The sequence below is a fragment of the Trichoderma citrinoviride genome, assembly GCF_003025115.1.
Source record: "Trichoderma citrinoviride strain TUCIM 6016 unplaced genomic scaffold BBK36scaffold_12, whole genome shotgun sequence".
Classification (NCBI taxonomy): Eukaryota; Fungi; Ascomycota; class Sordariomycetes; order Hypocreales; family Hypocreaceae; genus Trichoderma; species Trichoderma citrinoviride.
Window position 1 is genome coordinate 233,986 of NW_020194720.1, and position 20,763 is coordinate 254,748.

Below are 20,763 nucleotides of genomic sequence, written 5' to 3' on the forward strand. Positions count from 1 at the left end.
CGCAGAGCATTATATCTAGTCTCTTCTCCAACCTCACTCAGCCTTGATCTACGTAAGCCTTTACGTGCATGGGAAATCGTGAAATTGTCAATGGAGTTGTCTCTCACAGCTCTTCTTCTCTTGCGGTTAACTCTAGCATTTACTTCTTTTCTTCTACCCTAGTCGCCTATTTCCGCTGAATTTCAAAGTTGTCCCTCGGCGCCTCATCCTTGACAAGCTCCCAAATGTCGTCAATCTTCTTCACAACCTCCTCCGGCAACGGCCCATTCTGCAATCCCGCAACCGTCTGCTCCAGCTGCGAAATCTTGCTCGCGCCCAGCACTATCGCATCGCCAAATTGCTCCTTGAGCGCCGAATGATACGCCGCCCATCGATACGCCATCTCGGCCTTGGGAATGCCCGCCTCGGCCGCCGTCTTCTCCCAGATGTCCAGGGCTTCCAGGAGCTTTGGCCGGTTGTACAGTTTGTGGTACATCTGTCCGATCGGTGACGACTTGCTCCACCTGCCCTCGCCGCCGGATTCCTGCAACAGCTGCTCCTTGGACTTTGTCAGGAAGCCGCCCGCAATGGCGCTGTAGGCGTAGAAGGAGATGCCGTTCTCGCGGAAGAGGGGGAAAAGATCCGATTCCAGCTTGCGAGCGACGGCATTGTAGTTGCCTTGGTAGACTGTCGGAGGGACGAAGCCCTTTTCTTTGGTGATCTTGAGAACGGCTCTGACTTCGTCCGCGTTGAAGTTTGAGAGGCCGAACTTTTCGAACTTGCCCTGGCGATAGAGGTCGTCGATGCCGGCCAGAGTCTCCTCAAGAGGCACGCTATTGTCCGGTGCGTGGATGTAGAAGATGTTGACCTATGCATCACAATCTTAGCATCATGAAGCGTCGAGAAGAAGTTATATGTAAAGGTAGGAGAGGCGAGTAAGTACCTTGTCCACACCCAATTTCTTCAAACTCTCTAGCCCCCTCGCCACGACCTTTTCCCGTGTCGACTCGCCAGGAGCAAATCCTCCAACGTGCTTCGTGTCGATGATGAATCGCTCGCTCGCCTTGATCTCTCCCAGGATCTGCTCGCTAAGGCCGTACAGCTGGGCCGTGTCGAGCTGCTTGATGCCCGCTTTCTCAACGGCGTCGAGCACCTCGCGGGCATGTTCTGCGGTTGGGAATGCGCTGCCGGTGTTGAAGCCGGCAGCGCCGAAGACGAGATGAGGCTTGCTAACCGATCCCATGTTGATTATTGATTTCGAGGATTAACTATATTGAGCAATATCGAGGGACTGTATAATATCGAGAAGTAAATCTGCAAATTCTATAACAACTGAGTTGGAGAAGAGCCTAGTTTCGGGAGGCCATGGTCCTTTTTATACACAGGTAAACAGTCTCAGTTGTCAATGGCCAAGACCACGCATGCACTCGCGCACATCGCCCAGCCGAGGCTCGCTCTTCGTCAATGTGCTAATTCCGATGATGCCATTGCGTGGATACACAGATCGAGTTGCTGGCCTGATTTCTTCCAATGGCGCAACGACTTCACAACCATCCATGACATAGTTAAACGAGTTGAAAGGAGTGGAAACAAGCTGGTGGAGTCAGGAACCAATCGCCAACCGACTCGCGTGCGGATATAGGGGTTTATCGAACACTACCAAGCCACCCGCTCAACCCTTGACAACTGTTCCCAGCACCTGAAAGTTGCGGAGAGAAATCCGAAGCAACGAATAGTAGCGGATAGCAAGTTCTGGAGATAGATGGATGCTGTATTTGTAAGCGTGGAAACCATGATGCATAGACAGACCCCGCCCCCCCTAGTGCTTGTGTGGGCCGGAATTGAGACTATACGATTTCAAAGCAGCCGTCCATGTCCCTTGACGATTATTGGTGCACTGTTAAGGCTGGCAACAGTTTATAAACTTGGTCGTTTACTTACTTTTAGTATACAAAGTCTCCATGAGATGGATGGATGTTGTGGTGTTGTGATGTTGAGGCTGTGCCGCCGCTGCTTATATACGAGTATAAGTCGGCATCCCTGCATATCACGGTCATGATTTCTGACAGCTTCCTAAATTTAAATGAAATTTGGTGCTGTTCACGCTGTAACTATAGACCATTTGCCCAGTCAAGAAAGGGAGACCGCTACTCCGGAGATTCGTTGTAATAAGCCGAACCCCTCGGCGAGTATGCCGAATGGATGGCTAATGAATTCGTCCGCAGTGGTATTGACATCTACAACAGGCGTATTTGACCGACTTCATCCCAAGAAATGTAACCCTGCAGAAGCATAGCGACGCCAGTGTGCTGTGGCGTCAGCCGATTAACCGACGATGGAGTAATACATGCTGTGTTGATCAGATATACAAGAAAATATGTGAGTGGATATGTCTGCAAGGTGAAAGTGTTTGGACAGCGGAATATCGCGGGGAATTCTCCGCAGCTGCTTGTAAATAATTACATACATGACTAAAGTGGTACGATAAACCCGATCACCTTGATGGAGTATTATAAGAGAAACTGGAGAGGCGTTAGATATGCTCATCAACAGTGCAACTTACAGACTCGAACAAAGCCTATCATTGAAGCCATGGCGAGCCTTCCTAAAGATTACTTTGTTGCCTCCCTGCAGTACACCAAGAATGTATTCCAGGATGTCTATCCGGCTATCGACCCATCCAAGCCTACCAACTCTCTGGCTGGCAGGATTGCCATCGTGACGGGAGCAAGCCGCGGTATTGGGGCCCGAGTTTGTCATCCTCAGCTGTCAAGGGAGTATAAGAAGGCTGACTAGATTGCCGTGCACAGGGCATCGTGCCATCTCTCGCCAAGGCAGGCCCCCACGGCCTGGTTCTCGTTGCGCGCGACGAGGCAAAGCTACAAGACGTCGAGAAGGAAGTCCACCGCATCAATCCAGCCGTCGAGACTCTACTTGTTGCGCTAGATATCACAAGCGAAGCTGCTGTGGCATCGCTCTTCGACAAGATCAAGGCGCGATATGGCCGACACGCAGACATTCTCGTGAACAATGCCGGGGTGAACGTGGCCACGAACAAAGGCGGTCCGACGCTCCATGAAGCCAGTGTCGACGAATGGTGGCTTAATTTTGTACGTTATTCCCCTACGTCCAAGAACTGACAATTGATTATCGGGTTAACGAGTCTCTCTTCTCTAGGAAATCAATGTCAAGGGCTTCTTCATCGTATCCAAATACTTCATCTCCGCCCTTCCAACTCCAACCACTCCCGCAACAATCATCAACATCAGCACCTCAGGCGCCTGGCTCGTGTATCCCATCATAGCCCCCTACAGCGTCAGCAAGCTCGCCAGCCAGCAGTGGTGCACCCATCTTCATGCGGCCTACGGGGACACGCTCAACGTCGTGAGCATCCATCCGGGTCTCGTGGACACGGACATGAACAAGGACTTTCTCGACTTTGACCTCGACTCCCCCACGCTGACGGGCGGGCTGTGTGTGTGGATCGCCGCGGATCCAGCAAGGTCTGGATTCCTCGGCGGGAGGGTCATATCGGCGAATTGGGATGTCGAAGAGCTGGTGGCTCGCAAGGATGAGATTGTGGCGAAGAACGAATTGAGGATGGATTTGGTGGGCAAGTTTGGCAGGGAGCAGTTTGAAACTGCTTAAACATGACATGCCAGTGCCTACGTGACAAGCCACGGGGGTTGATCTGGTTGGATATGACTTATGACAAGACCTTCTATATGACCTGACCGGCAGTGAGCGATTGACTTTCTAGTAATAGACCGATCACTTCCTTTCACTTCTTCGTAAACTATGCTTTCAGAGTCCCCATGGGCTCTTGATTCACAGTCTTAAAGATTCGACCAAGTTATTTTAGAAGTTCAACGCGGACATGGGGCTTCTTTATGTCGACAACACGACCGCAAAGAGTCCTGGTCTGTACAATGGTCGTAGGGTCGCCTCACTGGCGATCAGAGAATATGTAATAAAGACATGCACTTCCCTGTCAACTGATCGTGGTATACATAAATTGTACGGCCTAACTAAAGTCCTCTTCATTACGACACAAACTGACCGAGTGGCTGTCCACGACGATCTTATATAGAAACCTGTGGTTCGAGGCTCGGGAAAGTATATGCTCGGCAAGACAGACGAAGACAGAAAACGGGGAAACGAAGGGAAATAGAAAAAGGGTACAAGGGGAGTATAGCAAAAGTAGTCTCAAAAGCCTCCGAGCAGTCCCAGTCTCCCAAATATTGCTAACAAGCTTTTGTCGTAAGTAAAGAACGACACGCGACAGGAACTCTCTCAGATGCTGCAGGCTGGCACACAGCAACAGAAGTCCACACGGCCCATGGTATGACCAGGAGAAGGCGCTAGAAGAATAGGTACTGCCTCTGAAGTCTCCTAGGATCTTGCTCTGAGCCCATCTTTGCCAGCCTTCCTGAGCCCTGGCGATTGGACGGCACTGCTGATATACATCAACGACTTGTTCTGCTGGTCATGAAGCATGCGGGAACAGTGGGACTTCATCAAGGGCCATTGGCTTCCCAGATTCTTGTTTGCTTACTAAAGACTATCTTCAAGAAGATGTACTGCAGGAGGACGGACATTGTATCGTAACTCCTTAGATAGAGCTGAAACCGAGCTTTTCCTCAACGTCTTGGGGCGACCGCGCTTGCGTATCACATGGACTAGGCAGTACACAATGGGTGGGTTGCGTCCTGACACAGACAACCGTCGATATGTATTTTTATTTGGCTTAAAAATCTCAGAGCAAGTCTTGACCCATTTCCGGCAAGGACCCAATGTTTCCACGAAAGGTGTCGCCTCCGTCGCGTCTCTCGGGCTTTGGTATTCCCTCAAATTGGCAGTGTGTTCAGGCTACTTCAAGTGCCCTCTTCATATTCTCTGCACCGTCTTTGCTTAGAAGGAAAATACCTCGAAAGTGTGTCCAGGGTTAAGTTCTCGGAACGAATCTCAAAAGAAAAAGAACCTCGAAAGTGTGTCCAGAGTCCAGTCCTCGGAATGAATCCCTTCTGGCGTCAGCGATTATCCCTCTTTAATGGCCTGGATTTCTGCGAATGCTTCTATGAGTCTTGATACGGGGGTGCGATATTCTTGCGGGGCTTGCGAGAATGGTATGGCATCCAGTGGAATTGGAGTTGACCCTGATCATCCATTGTCGCGAGGCATCATGCCTAGACACTTGACGCCAAACAGCGCCTTTACCCCAGCTTCGTCAAGCTCCTACCCACAAAGCACCAGGCCCAGCTCAAGTCTCTAAGGAATAAAGTGCATATAGGCAGAGTGGAATCATTCCTCTCGGTAGTGAGCAAAGGCAAAAAAGGGCCTGAGAGGACTTCCGAGTCTTGAGGTGCCAGACCTAGATGACGGAGTCATGGAACTCAAGGGGACCCCTGTTCCAATCGTCCCGCAATTTTCTTCCCCCGGCAGGAGCGTTATGCTATGTGAAAATCCAACTGAATGGGGGTGTCGTCGCTATGGCCTGGAGGAGACAATAAACCCAGCTGACGCATCTATCCATATTAAGCCAGCTGTCAACATAGACTGCGACTTGACGAAGGTTGGACGCTATCGCGAAGCCCACAACCCCGACTCAGTCGGTATCAATTTCTCGGTGATGGGAAGCAGAGATAGGCGACTTGACGACGGTCGTCGGCGCTCAACGTCGAACGAGAGGCGTGGGGGCGGCCAGCGCCTCGGGGGCACGGCGTCCGGCGTCAACAAGGGTGGTTGGTGATGGGTGGTGCTGGATGGTGGCTGTCCGGAGGCGGCACTGGTTGGCGAGATGACGACTGAGTGGTTGTTGGATGTGTCGAGGACTCGAGGCAGTTAAATTGCTAAAGAACACACCTCATAACGTTGTACAACCCACCTTCTCCATTGCCAACCTTTTCGTCTCCGCGCTGGCTGGCAGCCTCCGTCATCCTAGCCTGCATCATAAGCTGTAAGTAGACGCTGGCAAAAGGACGATGGAAATTGATGTTCCGATCCTCGGCGGCACCGGCATTGCCAGAGAAGAAGCTCGTAGTGGCCCGGTTACTAGAAAGATCTGATGGTCACCGTGTGGAAAAGCTGGATCAAGACACGAGTTTGTTGACATATATAACTAGCGTGTGTGTGCGTAAAGAGAAAAAGGCCGGGTCCCCAGCAACAGAGCTGTGATCAGGAAGAGCTACCCTCCCCCTCCGAGCCTTCCGCCCCTTTCATGTACGGAGGGGAGAAAAGAATGCGACCCCCAGGCGTCTCCCAGTCCAAATTCTATAATCCCATGCTCACTTCCCAGGTAATACCATAATCTCATTCTTCCTTCCCAGAAAACCACCGTAATCCCATTTCCCTATCCCAATTCCTTCTAAGAAAGCCTTCGTTATCTCTTCCCGTGTTAGTCCTCGTCTGGAACACCACCTCCAGGACTTCGCGCAAGACCACGCCCTCAGGGGCAACCATTTGAATCTATTGGGCCATAGGATTTCCATTGTATGTGGTGAGCATGCGCAGGGCTTCCAGGACGAAATATCGAGTGTCGCGGGCCATGTATGCTCTGTATGTTCCTGTGAGTTCTCCACATTGTCATAGGGTTTCCAACACACGGGACAGCTACATGTAGCCATTATTCTTGTCGTGGCGGAGGAGAGACAAGATACAAGCTTTGCTGAACAAGCCCGAAATCATCAAAAACTCCTTCGACATCAAGAGACCATTCCTCCTCAGAAAGCGCTTATGACGACTTGTCGAATCTCTGTCGTTCAGTGAGCTGTCAGGGTCGCTTTTAGCATCGCCATTGCGTCCTAATTATCATGGTCTGCATTTCGTCAGGCCGCGTCGTAACCATCACGCTTCCTTTTTTTGACAACACAAATATCATTGACCTATATTCTCCAGGGCAGTGGCTTTGACGAGGTTGTTTTCCAGCTCTGTGATGGGGATAGCCCTCCAGACGAGACTCTTCTCTGCGGATGCCTGATAGAGGCCCTCCGCCATCTAGACCAGTGTCCAGGGACGGCCTGGGGGCAGACACTGCTCATCATTCGAACTTCTCCTCAAGGCGGGCTTGAATCAACCCCTCTGCGACCTGGACCAAGAGCCGCATGCGTAGGCTGGAGCATGTATATGTATAGGCCGGTCTTCGCAAAGTCAACATGTCGGCAAGCGACTCGGAGTCCAAAGGATCAGGATTCCAGTATCAAGTGCGATGGGGCGGGTGGTCTGCTGGTGTACCAGGCAAATTCCGCTGATCCATGAGGACCGTACCTGTAAAGGTGACAGCGTTGAAAATCTGGAAGGTAGACAAATGAGGGACCCGGGGTTATGATAATCCACAACGATGTCCGAGAGACCCATCCCGAGATACAGGCGGACTAATGTTGTGGTCCAACGCGCCTTACCACGCCGCTGAACCAGTTGAACAGGGTGCCACTATGCGCGATCGTCGGTTCGTGTCCGATAGATTTTGGACTTTTCCGGTGACTGCAGTCTGGTGGAAGCGTATTCGTATATCTCGTCCGGTATACTGTGCGTTCAAACTTCGTGACTCGTCAGCTACTTGTGGAATAATCCCAAGGAGCCTTGAGCTGGCAAGGAAACTCACATTCTCAGAGCAGCAGCTCCAAAGATGTCGCAAGGCTTTCGGACAAGTGCGAATCGCAGATTTCTTCGGTCCCCCGCTGGACATATCTTTAGCCCGTCAGGTCATGCCTCAGCACATCGGCCGGCGAAGCATATGTAACGAGAAAGAGATCGAATTCTGGACGGGTCGTGGCCCATACCTCGTGGCAGATCCTCAGGCCTTGACGTCTTCGCGAGCTTTCGATGGCTTCCTGTGGATTGCGCATATACTTAATACCATGTATCATCTTGACCAACTCTAAAAAGAAGAAGAAAAGACTCAGCACCTCCTTGAGGCGTCCGAAGCGTTCGGATAGTGTCTGCTGTGAAAGGGGATCCTCAACCAGCCCCGGCGGTTCAACCTGGGGAATCGACTCGGGAGATATTCAGCCTGTTCTGTCGCGTTTGGTCATGGTCAAGTACAAACGCAATTTCTGCGCCGCAAGGAAATACAAAAACAAGCTGGCCTTGCATCTTAGATGAAGAAACAGTCCCGGAAATGTCACCATCGCGTCACTTCGAAGTTCACACAGAATGAGCTGCCACAACCAAAGTAAAGAAACGGGAGGATAGGATTCTCACAGTTCTGGTGAAAACACGTTGAAGATGATAATGCAAGTGCTGGGAGAGGAGGAACACGAAAACAACCAGCGTCTTGATGACTCAGCTTTCACGTTTGCGCCTGCCAGCGTTTGGCCAGCAGTATCTTGCTTCGACACAAGGTCGAGAATCGCGGCACAGAAACGGCAGGTTTCTGATTTTTTTATGGCCCTTGGAAATATATCAAATCGACTGATAATGGTGCCAGATCATAGAGGGAAAAGATCTGGAGCTAGTAAAAGGGGTAAAAGGAGAGTGAAGCGACGAAAGAAGTGCGTGTACGCTGAGTTTCTTGTCCCTGTTCGGAGGGAAAGCCTGTGTTTGCGCGAAGGTAAGCTGCAGAGGAACGCAAGGAACATGCAGTATCTTTCATTTATTAAGTATATTTCTACCTTCTGCTATTCATTTTGCTCAAAGTTTTTTTCCTCTTCTTTTTTTCTGACTGTTCCTTTTCTTCTCATTTTTTCTTTTCTTTTCTTTTCGCTCATTCTTCCATTGTTTTTTTCTGTTTTCTTTCGAATTGAAACTGCTGCGCGGGGGGCAGAGGTGAAAACTCCAGGCACTGCCTGTCCCTCCAGCTTCAAAATCATCATGATAGCAAGCCTCCAGGCCCCAAACTTTTGTGAAAGTTTTCTTTCTTTGCCAGTTCATTCTTTGCAGCAGGGAAAAGGAGTGAGATTGAGGACAATAAGGAGAAAAAAAAAAGGAAGGAAGAAAAGAAAACGGAAAAAAAGAGGTAGAACCGATCCTCGTCTCTCGTTCACGCGGCGCATCTTTGCAAGAGCAAAAACACTAAAAAAAGAGCATCAAAATGGCAAAAGAGTTCGGTGCCAGATGTTGAATCTGGCACCTACATCTCTCTCTGTTTGTTAGTAACCCATCCTCCAGAAGAACAGTTTGACCCGACCGCTGCACCACGGCGCCCCTGCTCCCCCTGGTCCGGCTCGTTGTCGTCGTTTTCGGTCGTCGTCGTCGGGATTCGAACTCGGGATGTCGTCGATTCGGTTGTTGGCCTTCGTTCCACATGGGGGAGAGTTTGACCCGACCGCTGCACCATGCCGCGGCGCCCCTCTCCCCCGATGGCAGGTAGAGAAAACCCTGACTATAAAGGGCCGTGCGCAAGTCTGCTGCCAGCTGCGAGGCCTCCTCCCGTTTCAGCGGCGGAAGGAGGCGTAGAAAGGGCTGCAGAGGCTCTGAGGATCTTGCGCGGGCCAATATCTCGTCCCTGTATCAAGCTGAGGCCCGTTTGATATCGTATGTGGTGGCCAACTCGTGCGCAGAGACTTTTGTCGGTGATGCTAGTGCGCCATCCCCACCTTTGAGCATCGCGATACAACGTGTCCACACAACACGTAAATCCCTCAATCCTCATCTACCAACTTTGGTAGAGCCGCTCCAGCCCAGGTGTCGGCGAACATATTGCACAACAGTAACTGTTGCATCGATTGCAACGACCAACGAGCGAGAGTCACTTGATTCTCGCTTTCGTAGTAAGCCAAAAGAGAGCAGCTGAGTGCACAAAAGCCGCAACATGGTCGTCGCCTGCCGACTTATACACGGCCCCGTCCACTCCGGAATATCCGCATCGCCGCTCGACCACGCACCAGCAGTGCGATGTGCATGTCTTCTGATGTCCGTATACACCTTTGCGGGCTGCTAAACAGCTATGCTATCGCTGATCGATCGGTGAAGCCATATCGTCGTTGCGTTGAGGCTCGGAGAGACATTCTTGGAAAGACCAGCTGAGATGCAGCGAGAGAGGACCGGAGGACAAGTCGGCAGGCGGAGGACGCGGCATCTTGGACATATGAAGAAGCTGATGAGACTCGGCAGATCTGACTGGCATGATTTCGTGCACCACACAGCCGAGGGGGCGCCGTGGTCGAGTGTCTGTCGTGGAGGAAAAGCTTGCAAAAAGCGAGGGTGAAAGAGATGAAGTTGTGAGTGGGACAAGATGGGGAGAAATGGACAGAGGGATTTAGTCATCAAGCCCTCCCGTTAGCTTGGGGCTTGTTACATAATCATCGTAGAGGGCAAGAGGGGAGGGAAGGAGGGAGTTGCCGAAACGGGACAAGACGCTTACACGGGGCTTGTCCCGGAAGTGGACCGCCGTAGTACCAAGTAGGTACTACTACAAGCATCAGCGATGAGGCGCATGGAACGACGAAATTGAGACTTTTGGTCATTGAGAGAAAAGTTCTTTGTCAATATCAAAAATTGGGAGAGAGAGAAGGTCTTCGGAGCTGTCAGATATGAAAAAATACTTTGCAGAAGCGTCGGTGGTCTGAATAGCAAATCGTTGGTACAGTTACATCCCAATGCAGCCGGTCGTGTGCCGGACCAACAGAACATAAGGTAAAGAGGGGAGAATGATGAACATATGGGCAGCAGCCATGTCTCTTTGCTCCATGAGTGTCATGTCTGTCAAAGATTGCTTCAAAACCTACCTGACGGCATCTTGTCTCTCCTTTCATATGCAGATACTACCTTTGGAGCATCTACAAGTCCCCGCTGCCATCGTAGCACTAAACGAGTGCAGGGTGCTCCAATCACTCACACTCGGAAGTGTCAATCAGCTTCAGACTTGGAAAACATTGTTCATGTTCACAGATTACGCTTCATCAGCAGACATACGGCGTCCATGATACCTTCTGGACCTCTTCTTTTTCTTCTTTTTCTTTTCTTTTTACTTTGCGACATAGTGTAATCACCGCGGGGCGAACGCAATCACCTACGTAAGGAGCTATGGCCAAAGAACTCCAAGCTGGTCACATCGCTGCGGTATAAGTGGCAGAGTGGTTTGATCAGCTGTGTCACCAGCAGCTATTTGACAATGCCACATAGGAGCCTACCATCAAAAAAGATTGCCATAACGTTTGAATTGTTACACAAAACGTGAGCTTTGCTTGAATTGTTCTTCCAACCAAAGATTGCGGGCTTATAAAGGTACGTTTGACAGGAGCTCGATTCATTTGTAAAACCCCCAAAGCCGGCAGATTGAGTAGCATCCTCCTACGATTACCCGCATAACCATTCCCGGAAATGTTTCCAATTTTCATCACTAAGCACGAGCATATCAGACTCTATGAATGTAATACCTTGAAGTTGGATTCGGGCAGCTTTGCCATTTTGAAGGCTATTGCAGGTTAGGTATGCTCCTGATGTTGACAAGGAATCAGCTTCATCAGTGTCAGCGCTTGGTAGCGAGGGGTGATCCTGAGGAAAATGCATATTCAATTTCGATTGGTTAGCTGCAAAACTGTGCATTCAAATACCTCTAGAATCTTCAAGGCTGAGTCGTAACGTCGCGTGCGAAAGAGCTTCCGTGAAAGCGATAGGCCGCTGCTTTCTCCCGAGTATCGGACGTCTTCAATGCACCTCCCCACGTCATTCCATCAAGACTAGACAATTCTTTCTCAGAAAGCAAAGAGTCGTGAACTCTGGTCTGTTGAGAACAATTTCTCAGAGAGCTTTTTATCCTTTCGTTATTTCACTTCAGAACTTTGCTTCTCTGAAATTGAAAGCAAGATTTTGCCCGCGCATAGGAGCGTTGCCAAGGTATCATATACGGGCAATTGCCCCGCCTCTTCCACGCGCCTCGCTCTTCTCTTCTTCAACCCCAGATTCACCAGCGATCTCGAAAGTCGCACCTCGAGAAGGCTTGACAGAAAAGTAACGAGGCAACGACAAGGGCTTTGCGATTCCACAGCAGCTGGTCCCACGGGTAATCCGACCGTATCCATTACGCTTTCAACGGTGCCGCCTAAAGATTTGACACTCGTCGAAGGGCTGTGGTACGCATCGGTACCGGTGAGCAGCTTCCGGAATCAATCCAGCTCATCTTTGCCACGGCATCATCACATCCAGCGGTAATTAATAAGCTAGGTGAGGGCCTATATCCTAGTTGCTGATGGAATCTGCATGGAACACTTCTCCCGAAGCAAGTGGCCGACATGGCCATGTTCTCGATTCGATACGCGGAGCCGGCTGTGAAGAAGGACACGATCGTAACGGTGAATGTTGCACACACAACCAGAAACTACCAGAGGACCAGCATCCGTTGAGGCATGTCAACCTCCATCATTGTTTCACGAGCTCGCCACCAAGAGCACGATACCGACTACGTCGCTCATCTTGGCATTCGCGACCAATTCAGCACAACATGCAATGACAGATGGATGAAGGGTTGTCGGTATTCACTGACGTGAATAGCATGACTTGTCCGAAGAGCGGCGACGACATGACTTGATCGGCATCTGGTGCATTCATAGCAGGACTGCATGATCAAAGTGAAGCCATATCTGCCTGGCCAGACGCGCAGGCCGAAAAAACGGATTCCAGACATTCGCCTTCACCACTCGGAGTCCAACAAGCCGCAGTCAGTTGATCCCTGTTTAGAGGTGATTGCAATTGCGACAACTCTCGAGGAGACTCACGGAAGCGATGCCAGGATCCGTCTCGCAAATCCTGGTGGCACATGCCATCCAACCAAGCCACTTCCACCCACTTGCAGACGCTGAATCCTTCGCAACTATTGACAGAAACCTGCTGTGTGACACTGCAAGTATGCTCTACATGAAAGAATTGGAGAAGGTATGAGCCTTCGCAACCATCCTAATTATGCAACAGGCTGATTAGTGATGCCTTACGACGATCCCGTCTCATGCCGCTAACTCCTAAATGCCAGGAATAGAGCAGAAGGAAGCGGGGCGAGGCAGAGCACCAGTCTGCCTGATTGTTGCAACGGCAAATATAAGATGCTCCTCCTCAAGAGATATCCTGACAAATTGAGGACACGGTTCCCAAGGAACCATATAATCCGTTCAGGTCTTCAACAAGGCGTTCCTCGGCTCACGAGTTCTGCAACGATGTCGAAACAGGTTGACCTGGTGTGCCCCATCTGCTTTGACTTTGGCTTCACGCAGACTGCGTTTCGTGCTACTGTTGAAGAAGATGCTTCAGAAACTCCCAATCCCAGGCCGCCTAGCCCAATAGGCGAACAAATCGATGTTGCGAGATATCCTTCTGAAAGCTCAACTTCTGATGCAGCCCAGAGCAGCTCAGCAAACAGCGAGATACGCGCTTCCATGAAATTACTCACCAACTCGGAGACAATGAAGCATAAGCACGACAAGAAAATCGAGGTCATTTACACAATGCCTATCGACCACGAAGCAGTCGAGACAAGGGTCTACGACCTCCTCGACGGACAACAGCCAAGCTTTGACAACACCAACGAACTCGAAGAGGCGCAAGCTTTCGTCAAGGCCGAGCTCATCAAGAACAAATCAATTCCATTCAAGTACTGGTTTGAGCAGCCTTGTCCCTCACATCGCAATACTGAGGGCCAGACTCCGCCTTGCGTGACTCTTCGGCGCGGCCTTCATGACTTTATGATGGAGACGAGTCCGGAGTATGCAGCCCGGAAAGAATTGATGCTCGACCTCGGAATAGGATTTGTGGCTACGGGAGGAAGCTCGGCATCTCAGTGCCTTCGGATCGGACACATGAGTGCTGGCGAAGTGCCGGCGCGTGCGTGGGCTGTGGAGAGTTTTGTTAAGACAGGTACAGAGACGATGCTGAATGATTTGGTGAAAGGATCTGACAAACAACTCTTTAGAGCTCCCATCGCCTTGGAGACAGCCTTGGTTCCCAGATCGTGGACTTACCATTTTTGAACGAACAGTCCCATCCGGCAACACGGCATCTGATGAAACCTTCCAGAAAACCACCACCTGGTTCCGTGAATGTCATGATACACATACGAACTGTGCAGTCGGAGAGGCACCAGAGATGCCCGAGCGGGTTCTCGACATTGCTGCTGCAGGTATTGCATCCGGTGTCAAGGTGGTACACACAAATGGTACAAAGGCGAGATATGCTTGTCTGAGCCATCGTTGGGGAACGGATACTACGCGGGCTCTGAAGCAGAACATTGCTTCTTTGTGCGACGAAGTACCGTGGGACTATCTCTCGCCTACATACCAAGATTCGATTACGTTCTTGAGAAAGTTTTCGAAATGGCATCAACAAGAGTACGGCGAGGAGATACGGTATATATGGATCGACAGCTTGTGCATCATACAAGACTCCAAGAGCGACTGGAAGAAACACTCGCTCAAAATGAGCGACATCTATTCCAACTCATCCATTACCCTGGTCGAGAGTCACGGGCTTCACACAGATAAAAGACTCTTCCAGGATTCTTCTTCGAGGAGTGCCTCAAAGCGTGTCTCAGTCCGAGACGCGCACGGCAACGACCACGATTTGCACTACCGACACACACTTTATCATCCCACCTTTATGGTCACAGATGACAACATGCCCGTCTGGAAGAGAGCGTGGGTCTTCCAAGAGCGCCTCTTATCACGCCGCCTCCTCATTTTCGGACCCGACGAGCTCTCATGGCAATGCACCACCCACCACAAATGCGAATGCGGCCTCGACGAGCTCGAAACACAAAGCCGTAACCTCATGAGAGACTGGGGCGACGATATCCACATTCCGCTATCCTCTGCAACCAGCAGACGAGACATGCACCAGACGCTGGGCGATAACCCATCTCACAAGCAACTGCGACAGGCATGGAGGCTCGTGGTGGAGGCATATTCTCGACTTGACTACACATATCGCAGCGATACTTTGTTTGCGATAGCTGGCCTTGCGAAGAACTTCAACGCAAGAATGGGCGGCAAAAACTACTTTGCAGGGATCTGGTACGACGAGCTGAAAGACAGTCAAGCTACGGGAGACTGGAAGTCTCAAGCCGAAACAGCCCTGGATCTGCTGTGGCGGCTCGCCTACTTTAAAGACGCTCGGAGAAAAAATCTCCCTGAGCCCGCTGTTCCAATATCATGGAGCTGGGCATTCCCCGAGTGCCCAATTGTCTACCCATTTTCCAACGACGAAGTGCTAAACCAGTATTCCCTGGTAGCATCCATACGCGGCGCACACAACGTCCCCAAACTCCCCGACGATCACGATAAACCAAGGGAATGGGTCAAGGACGACATGTACACAGAAGTGCCCCCCTCGGCCATTGTCCTCGCAGGTCCTCTCTGGAAGACGCAGCTTGCGGCGGCGCCGTTTTCGTTTACAATTAAGGATACCGAGTATTCAGAGTACACTTACTTTCTGGGCGCCATGTCGGCCGAGGTCTTCCAGGAAAGTGCCGTCGGGAGAGCGATTCAGCAGAGAAGAATCCTCGCGCTGCCACCTAAAGATGGAGACGAGAGCGCTGAGTCTGCAATGAAAAAGATGCCGCCGCTTGTGTTTTACCCGGATAGCATGAATACTGTGATTACTGAATCGCTGTATTGTCTTCCCATGGCGAGCTTTAAACGCTTGCCGATCAAGACGACGGTGAAGGAAAAGGTGGTGTTTGCCGCGCTGGTGCTGGAGCCGGTGGGACACAAGGCGAAAGCAGAGGGTTCTGAGCCCGATCTGTCGCGTATAGATCCTTCGGATTTGGTCTTTCGGAGGGTGGGACTGGCGTATACGGCGGATGGGGGCTGGGGGGGTGAGCATGACAAGATGTTGGAGGCGATGCCTCGTAATATCGTCTATTTAGTCCAGTGACGCCTGTTTGTGCTGGTTGGGAAGCCTCACGATCTCGCATCTTGTACAATAGCAAGAATCCGCCCGCCTGTCTTAAGCGCCTTGGGACACCGAAATCCAGTTGCTCCACTACCTTTCCGAGCTTCGTGTTCGTCTTCGAGCTTTATGTCGTGATGCTTACATGACTCGTTGGTATAAGGTACTAGAAGGTGTCGCTAACCTCTAATCGCCAAGAGGGTCTATATTTCCTTGCCTGTACACCAGCAAACCCGCCAGTCATACGGAGTGCTCAACTATGAGGTGCCACGGCAATACCTGAACCTATAGGCTCACAATCCACAGGATGGCATGAAACAGGACGTACTCCACAGACTTACACGGCGCTGCAATGGACATTGGGCGTATAAGCGCCGGATATCGTGCTGAAGGATGTCTCTGAATTAAGCGCCAGCCGAGCCATCGAATTCCCACCCGCTTCACCTGCATCAGCCGAATCGGGTGTTCTCCAGCTACACCCCCATGATGTGGGAACTGGACACCTTGTTGATGATGGGGACTCGAACAAACTGATGCAGGCGGTTGTGATTGTGCATATAAGACGCTGTGTAAAGCTCCTATACTCGCAAGATGACAAGACAGTGGTATCCCCAGAAGTCATTACTTCGTCTCCTGGAGCCTCCTTTTTTATAACGAGACAGTTCGAATAGACTGGTCATCAAATATCATGCTCCCTCGGGAATCCTTCACTATAGGATGGATCTGCGCCCTTTTAGAGGAATACGAAGCCGCATGTGTAATGCTTGACGAAGAACTCGAGGGCCCCGATCTGGCCGAACCAGACGACAGCAACACGTACTGCTTCGGCCGCATTGGCGAGCACCGCATCGTCATCGGATGCCTCCCGTCCGGCCGCTACGGGACCAGCTCGGCCGCCCGCGTCGCGCAGGACATGAGGCGCTCCTTTCCCCGGCTTCGCTTCGGGTTGATGGTCGGCATAGGAGGCGGCGCACCAACCTCAGAGCACGACATCCGACTCGGAGACGTCGTCGTCAGCGTACCCAACGGGACGCTCGGGGGGGTTGTCCAGTTTGATCTGGGGAAGCGGGTGGATGGAGAGTTCCAGCGGGTTGGCCATCTGAATGCTCCTCCGACGGAACTGCTCGGGGCGCTGCCAGAGGTCAAGCGAAGGCACAACTACCCCGGCAAGTACGGAGGCGTCGACGAGCACCTGAGGAGATTCGATGACGACCCTCGCTTTCATCGACCGGACCTGGACCGTCTCTTCCGCACAGAAAGCAAGCACTCGGGCGGCAAAACCTGCGCGGATTGCGATCCAGACGGCGTCGTGGACCGCCAGCCTCGCGCCGCCTCTGCCAGAGCCATCGAGGTCTTTTACGGCACAATTGCCTCTTCAAACTCTGTCATGAAGGACGCTGTCCAGCGGGACACGTACGCTCACGATCCGGAGCTGAACGTGCTCTGTTTCGAGATGGAGGCCGCCGGCCTCATGAACGACTTTCCGTGCCTTGTGATTCGGGGCATCTGCGATTACTCGGACATGCATAAGAACGATGACTGGCATTATTATGCGGCGGCCACGGCGGCGGCGTATGCGCGGGAGCTTTTGTGTGTGATTAAGCCTACGAGGGTAGCACAGATGCGAGAGTGGGTGGTGCGGTGGAATGTTTAGGATTGTTTAGTTTGGTTGCTCTCTCGTTATTCTGTTGGGATAGTAGACTAGCATGTGAAGCCAATTGTTGTCGTGTTATACTAAGGTACAGTATTGGATACTGGATGTTGAACAGCGTTCGGAGTTCCTGTGAAGGGGTAGGCACAGTAGTTCTGATTCTTATATATGTAAGGTAGTTGAACACTTGATGATTGAAGTATTCGAGTCAACAACCCCAACAGCACAACAGCAGAAGGGCTTCGTAAATTTACACTATATATGCAACTGAATCCCTTACTGAGCAACAGAAGTACGCGCTAATTCGCATTTAATAGCCCACGTAGAGGTAATCAAGGCGTTTAGGATGATGCTTCATTGGCTGAGAAAGCAGCAAGCCGGCATGTCACCGGCCCCGGACTACTGTCACCAGCTGAAGTTGCGGATAGTCCATGACCCAGACTGCCTCACAACCACCACCTCTTCAATCTGGAACTCTACGAGTTATTCAATCCGGCTAGAGCCTCCAGCTGAAGATCTCCCGTCACCTAGATAGATAGAACTCAAACCCCCTTCAAGTAGCGCATGAACTTATCTCTCCCCAGCGCAAGTCCCAAGTCCCTCATCCCAGGCTTTCCCACAACAGAGCCCTCTAGTGTCACCAATTAACGACAAAACTCATACATCTGACCCATAACTAATCTAACGTATCCTGAGCCACAATATGGATCCCTACTATGCACGCGCAATCCTTTGAGATTTTTATTATTCCCACTCCGGCCAAGATCTGACGCTGCTGATGCGGGGTTTGGCTGGGTTGTCAACTTTCTCTCTTCGGGGTTTATGAGGGTCGGAGTTTTTTGAGCCTTTCTCTCCTGTTAACTTCTTTTCTATTTATTACCGACTCCCACTTTTTCAACTTCACATAAGAATATCCGTTTCTTTTTGGGACATCAAGCCAACTCTTGAAAACAAAATGCCTATCCCAACCGAAGTAGTAGGCTCTCTGCCTCGCCCAACGTGTAAGACAACTTCACTCCAAACCGTAACTCAACCCAATTGAACTCAAGCACTAACCAAGAGGGAGAAAAAAAAAGACCTGCAACAAGCCTACGCCGACTACGACGCCGGCAAAATCACCCACGATGAGCTCGTCGCAGCCCAGGACAAGGCCGCCCAGGACTCCGTCCAGAGAATGGAAGCCGCGGGAGAGACCTTTGTGACGGACGGTGAGCAGCGTGCCAGTTCGTAAGTTCATCCAATGGATATTTTTTTAATATTCCAGTCTGCATCGGAGGGTTTTACTGATGTGAGATGAGATTTTAGTTTCGCAACGTATCCGATTGTGGAGTGAGTGCTTTCATTCCATCAACGACAATACCCGCTCACAGAAGGGCCTTGTTTTTTCTGACGGGTGTGTTGCATATAGGACTTTGAAAGGCGCGGGTTTACCAAGCAACTTTGCTGCTGATGGCCAATTCTTTGTAAGTCATGCAACGAAGGAAAACTCCTTGTAAGAGAAGCTATAGCTGAAAACTTTGCGAAAACTTGCAGGCGATATTCGAAGATGGCCACCACCGCCAGCTTCCACGCCTTGTCAAAGGACCTTTCAAGTGCGTCCCCCCTTTCAAACCCCCTTCTTCAGTCTCATAAACAATTCACTTGACAAATTCCACGCGTTTCTAAACATGATACATCAAGGTACGCAACGTATGCGTGGCAGAACCTGCAAAAGTCCAAGCCTTATGCCTCCCACCCAATGAAGCAGGCCGTCATCGCGCCGAGCATGATGTACCTGCTGTATCCCCTGCAGGGCGAGCTCGAAGGATATCCGCGGAACGAGTTCATCAAGGACTTGATCGATGAAGTAAGCTTATCTAATGGATCTTTAACTGGGGCATTTGTGTAGTTGCTGACCCGATGTGTAGTGCGAGAAGGACATCCGGGGATGCTTCGAAGCAGGCGCCAAGCGCGTCTCCATCGACTTCACTGAAGGTATCACAAGCCTTCATAAGATATCCACAAGCAATCTCCATCTCTGACAATTCACACCGTGAAACAGGCCGCCTCGCCCTCAAGCACGACCCCAAGAACCCCTGGACAAACGCCGACCTCCTCGAACGCTTCGTCCTCCTCATCAACCAGTACGAAGCCCCTACAACTCCAACCCTCCAACGAGCAAAGTAAACGCTCAAAGTCCCACTAACACAATTCACAGAGTCCTCGAGCGCTTCACCCCCTACCAGCGCGCCAACATCGGCCTGCACACCTGCCCCGGCGGCGACTGCGACTCCGTGCACTCCCTAGACGTGGACTACCACAAACTGCTCCCTACCTTGTTCAAGATCAACGCCGGCTACTTCTTGATCCAGCTCTCTTCGGAGAAGAACCGCGAGGCTGTATATGAGTCCATTGCACAGCATATCCGGAAAGATGCCAACGGCGTCAAGCAGGTATCTTATCGCTTATCCTCATATGTCTCTCAGTGAAGATTTTGTGTGCTCAAACGTTGTGTAATATTCAGGTCGCCTTCATCGGAGTCATCAACACGCTCAATCCCGCCGTCGAGACCCCCGAGCAAGTCGCCGACCAGCTGGTCCTCGCAAGCAAATACATTCCCGTCGACCAGCTCGGCGCAACGGATGACTGCGGTACGAAAAATTCCCATCCCATCAGTTTCCAACCCCCGATTTGTTTGGGGACGGTTAACTAACATTGGATTGGGTTTGTGTTCGAATAGGCTTCTCCCCCTTCTCCATCGACGAGAAGCCCAGCCACGGCAGCCCGGATTTCGCCAGAGACATTGCCTTTCAGAAGATCTCGGCCCGTGTCCAGGGCGCAAAGTTGGCCAGCGAGAGGTTGGGCGTATAGAGCCATTCTTCGCACATGGCAGGTGAGCGTTGTGAGTTTTTTTTCGGCATCTTGGAATCGCGTTAGAATGGACGGGATCGGAGAGTGTGGTTCAACAGAAGTCTCTCAATGTGTTGGCGTTTTAAACACTGTTGGAGCGAAGAATGCGATATGCATAGACATTTCAACATATCTACTTGGGTAGTTTCGAATCATGTGGGCGGATGAGAATGAAGCAAGAAGTCGCGCTATGTGTGAATCGACAAGTCTTCAACACGACATCCCCCCTTTCAGCCTCGCAGTATATATATAGTCATAACCACTACAATAACAAATCTACCACATCTTCTTCAAGGACAACATCCTAAGTTTTATTATTGGGGACTTCTCTTCAGGGCGGTCGCGAATCTCTCATTTCAGTAGCCATGAACAAGGCAGCTGTTAATTCGACAGCAGGCCCTGGTGCAGAGCCATCGTGCTCGTCCATTCCCTCC

The 20,763-nt window shown here is 51.1% G+C and overlaps 5 protein-coding genes across 5 annotated transcripts; 4 read left to right on the top strand and 1 right to left on the bottom strand.

Moving 5' to 3' along the window:
- Nucleotides 1–166: 166 nt before the first annotated feature.
- BBK36DRAFT_1125094 (Aldo/keto reductase) lies at nucleotides 167–1,222 on the bottom strand (the record flags this gene model as incomplete). The annotated part of the gene is made up of 2 exons (XM_024891238.1): nucleotides 167–847; nucleotides 923–1,222. 2 exons carry the CDS (start codon nucleotides 1,220–1,222, stop codon nucleotides 167–169), a joined length of 981 nt encoding a protein of 326 aa, XP_024746994.1.
- Nucleotides 1,223–2,571: 1,349 nt separating this feature from the next.
- BBK36DRAFT_6914 (NAD(P)-binding protein) lies at nucleotides 2,572–3,627 on the top strand (the record flags this gene model as incomplete). Its single annotated transcript, XM_024898529.1, has 3 exons — nucleotides 2,572–2,730; nucleotides 2,790–3,089; nucleotides 3,157–3,627. The coding sequence occupies 3 exons, from the start codon at nucleotides 2,572–2,574 to the stop codon at nucleotides 3,625–3,627; spliced, it is 930 nt and encodes a 309-aa protein (XP_024746995.1).
- Nucleotides 3,628–13,352: 9,725 nt separating this feature from the next.
- BBK36DRAFT_1125409 (HET-domain-containing protein) lies at nucleotides 13,353–15,774 on the top strand (the record flags this gene model as incomplete). The annotated part of the gene is made up of 2 exons (XM_024891281.1): nucleotides 13,353–13,761; nucleotides 13,883–15,774. 2 exons carry the CDS (start codon nucleotides 13,353–13,355, stop codon nucleotides 15,772–15,774), a joined length of 2,301 nt encoding a protein of 766 aa, XP_024746996.1.
- A 703-nt stretch (nucleotides 15,775–16,477) lies between these two features.
- BBK36DRAFT_57964 (purine and uridine phosphorylase) lies at nucleotides 16,478–17,443 on the top strand (the record flags this gene model as incomplete). Its single annotated transcript, XM_024898294.1, has 1 exon — nucleotides 16,478–17,443. The coding sequence occupies one exon, from the start codon at nucleotides 16,478–16,480 to the stop codon at nucleotides 17,441–17,443; it is 966 nt and encodes a 321-aa protein (XP_024746997.1).
- A 952-nt stretch (nucleotides 17,444–18,395) lies between these two features.
- Nucleotides 18,396–20,290, top strand: BBK36DRAFT_1125962 (UROD/MetE-like protein; the record flags this gene model as incomplete). The annotated part of the gene is made up of 10 exons (XM_024891331.1): nucleotides 18,396–18,441; nucleotides 18,517–18,667; nucleotides 18,849–18,903; nucleotides 18,974–19,032; nucleotides 19,121–19,286; nucleotides 19,348–19,414; nucleotides 19,482–19,563; nucleotides 19,638–19,872; nucleotides 19,944–20,070; nucleotides 20,160–20,290. The coding sequence occupies 10 exons, from the start codon at nucleotides 18,396–18,398 to the stop codon at nucleotides 20,288–20,290; spliced, it is 1,119 nt and encodes a 372-aa protein (XP_024746998.1).
- Nucleotides 20,291–20,763: the final 473 nt, after the last annotated feature.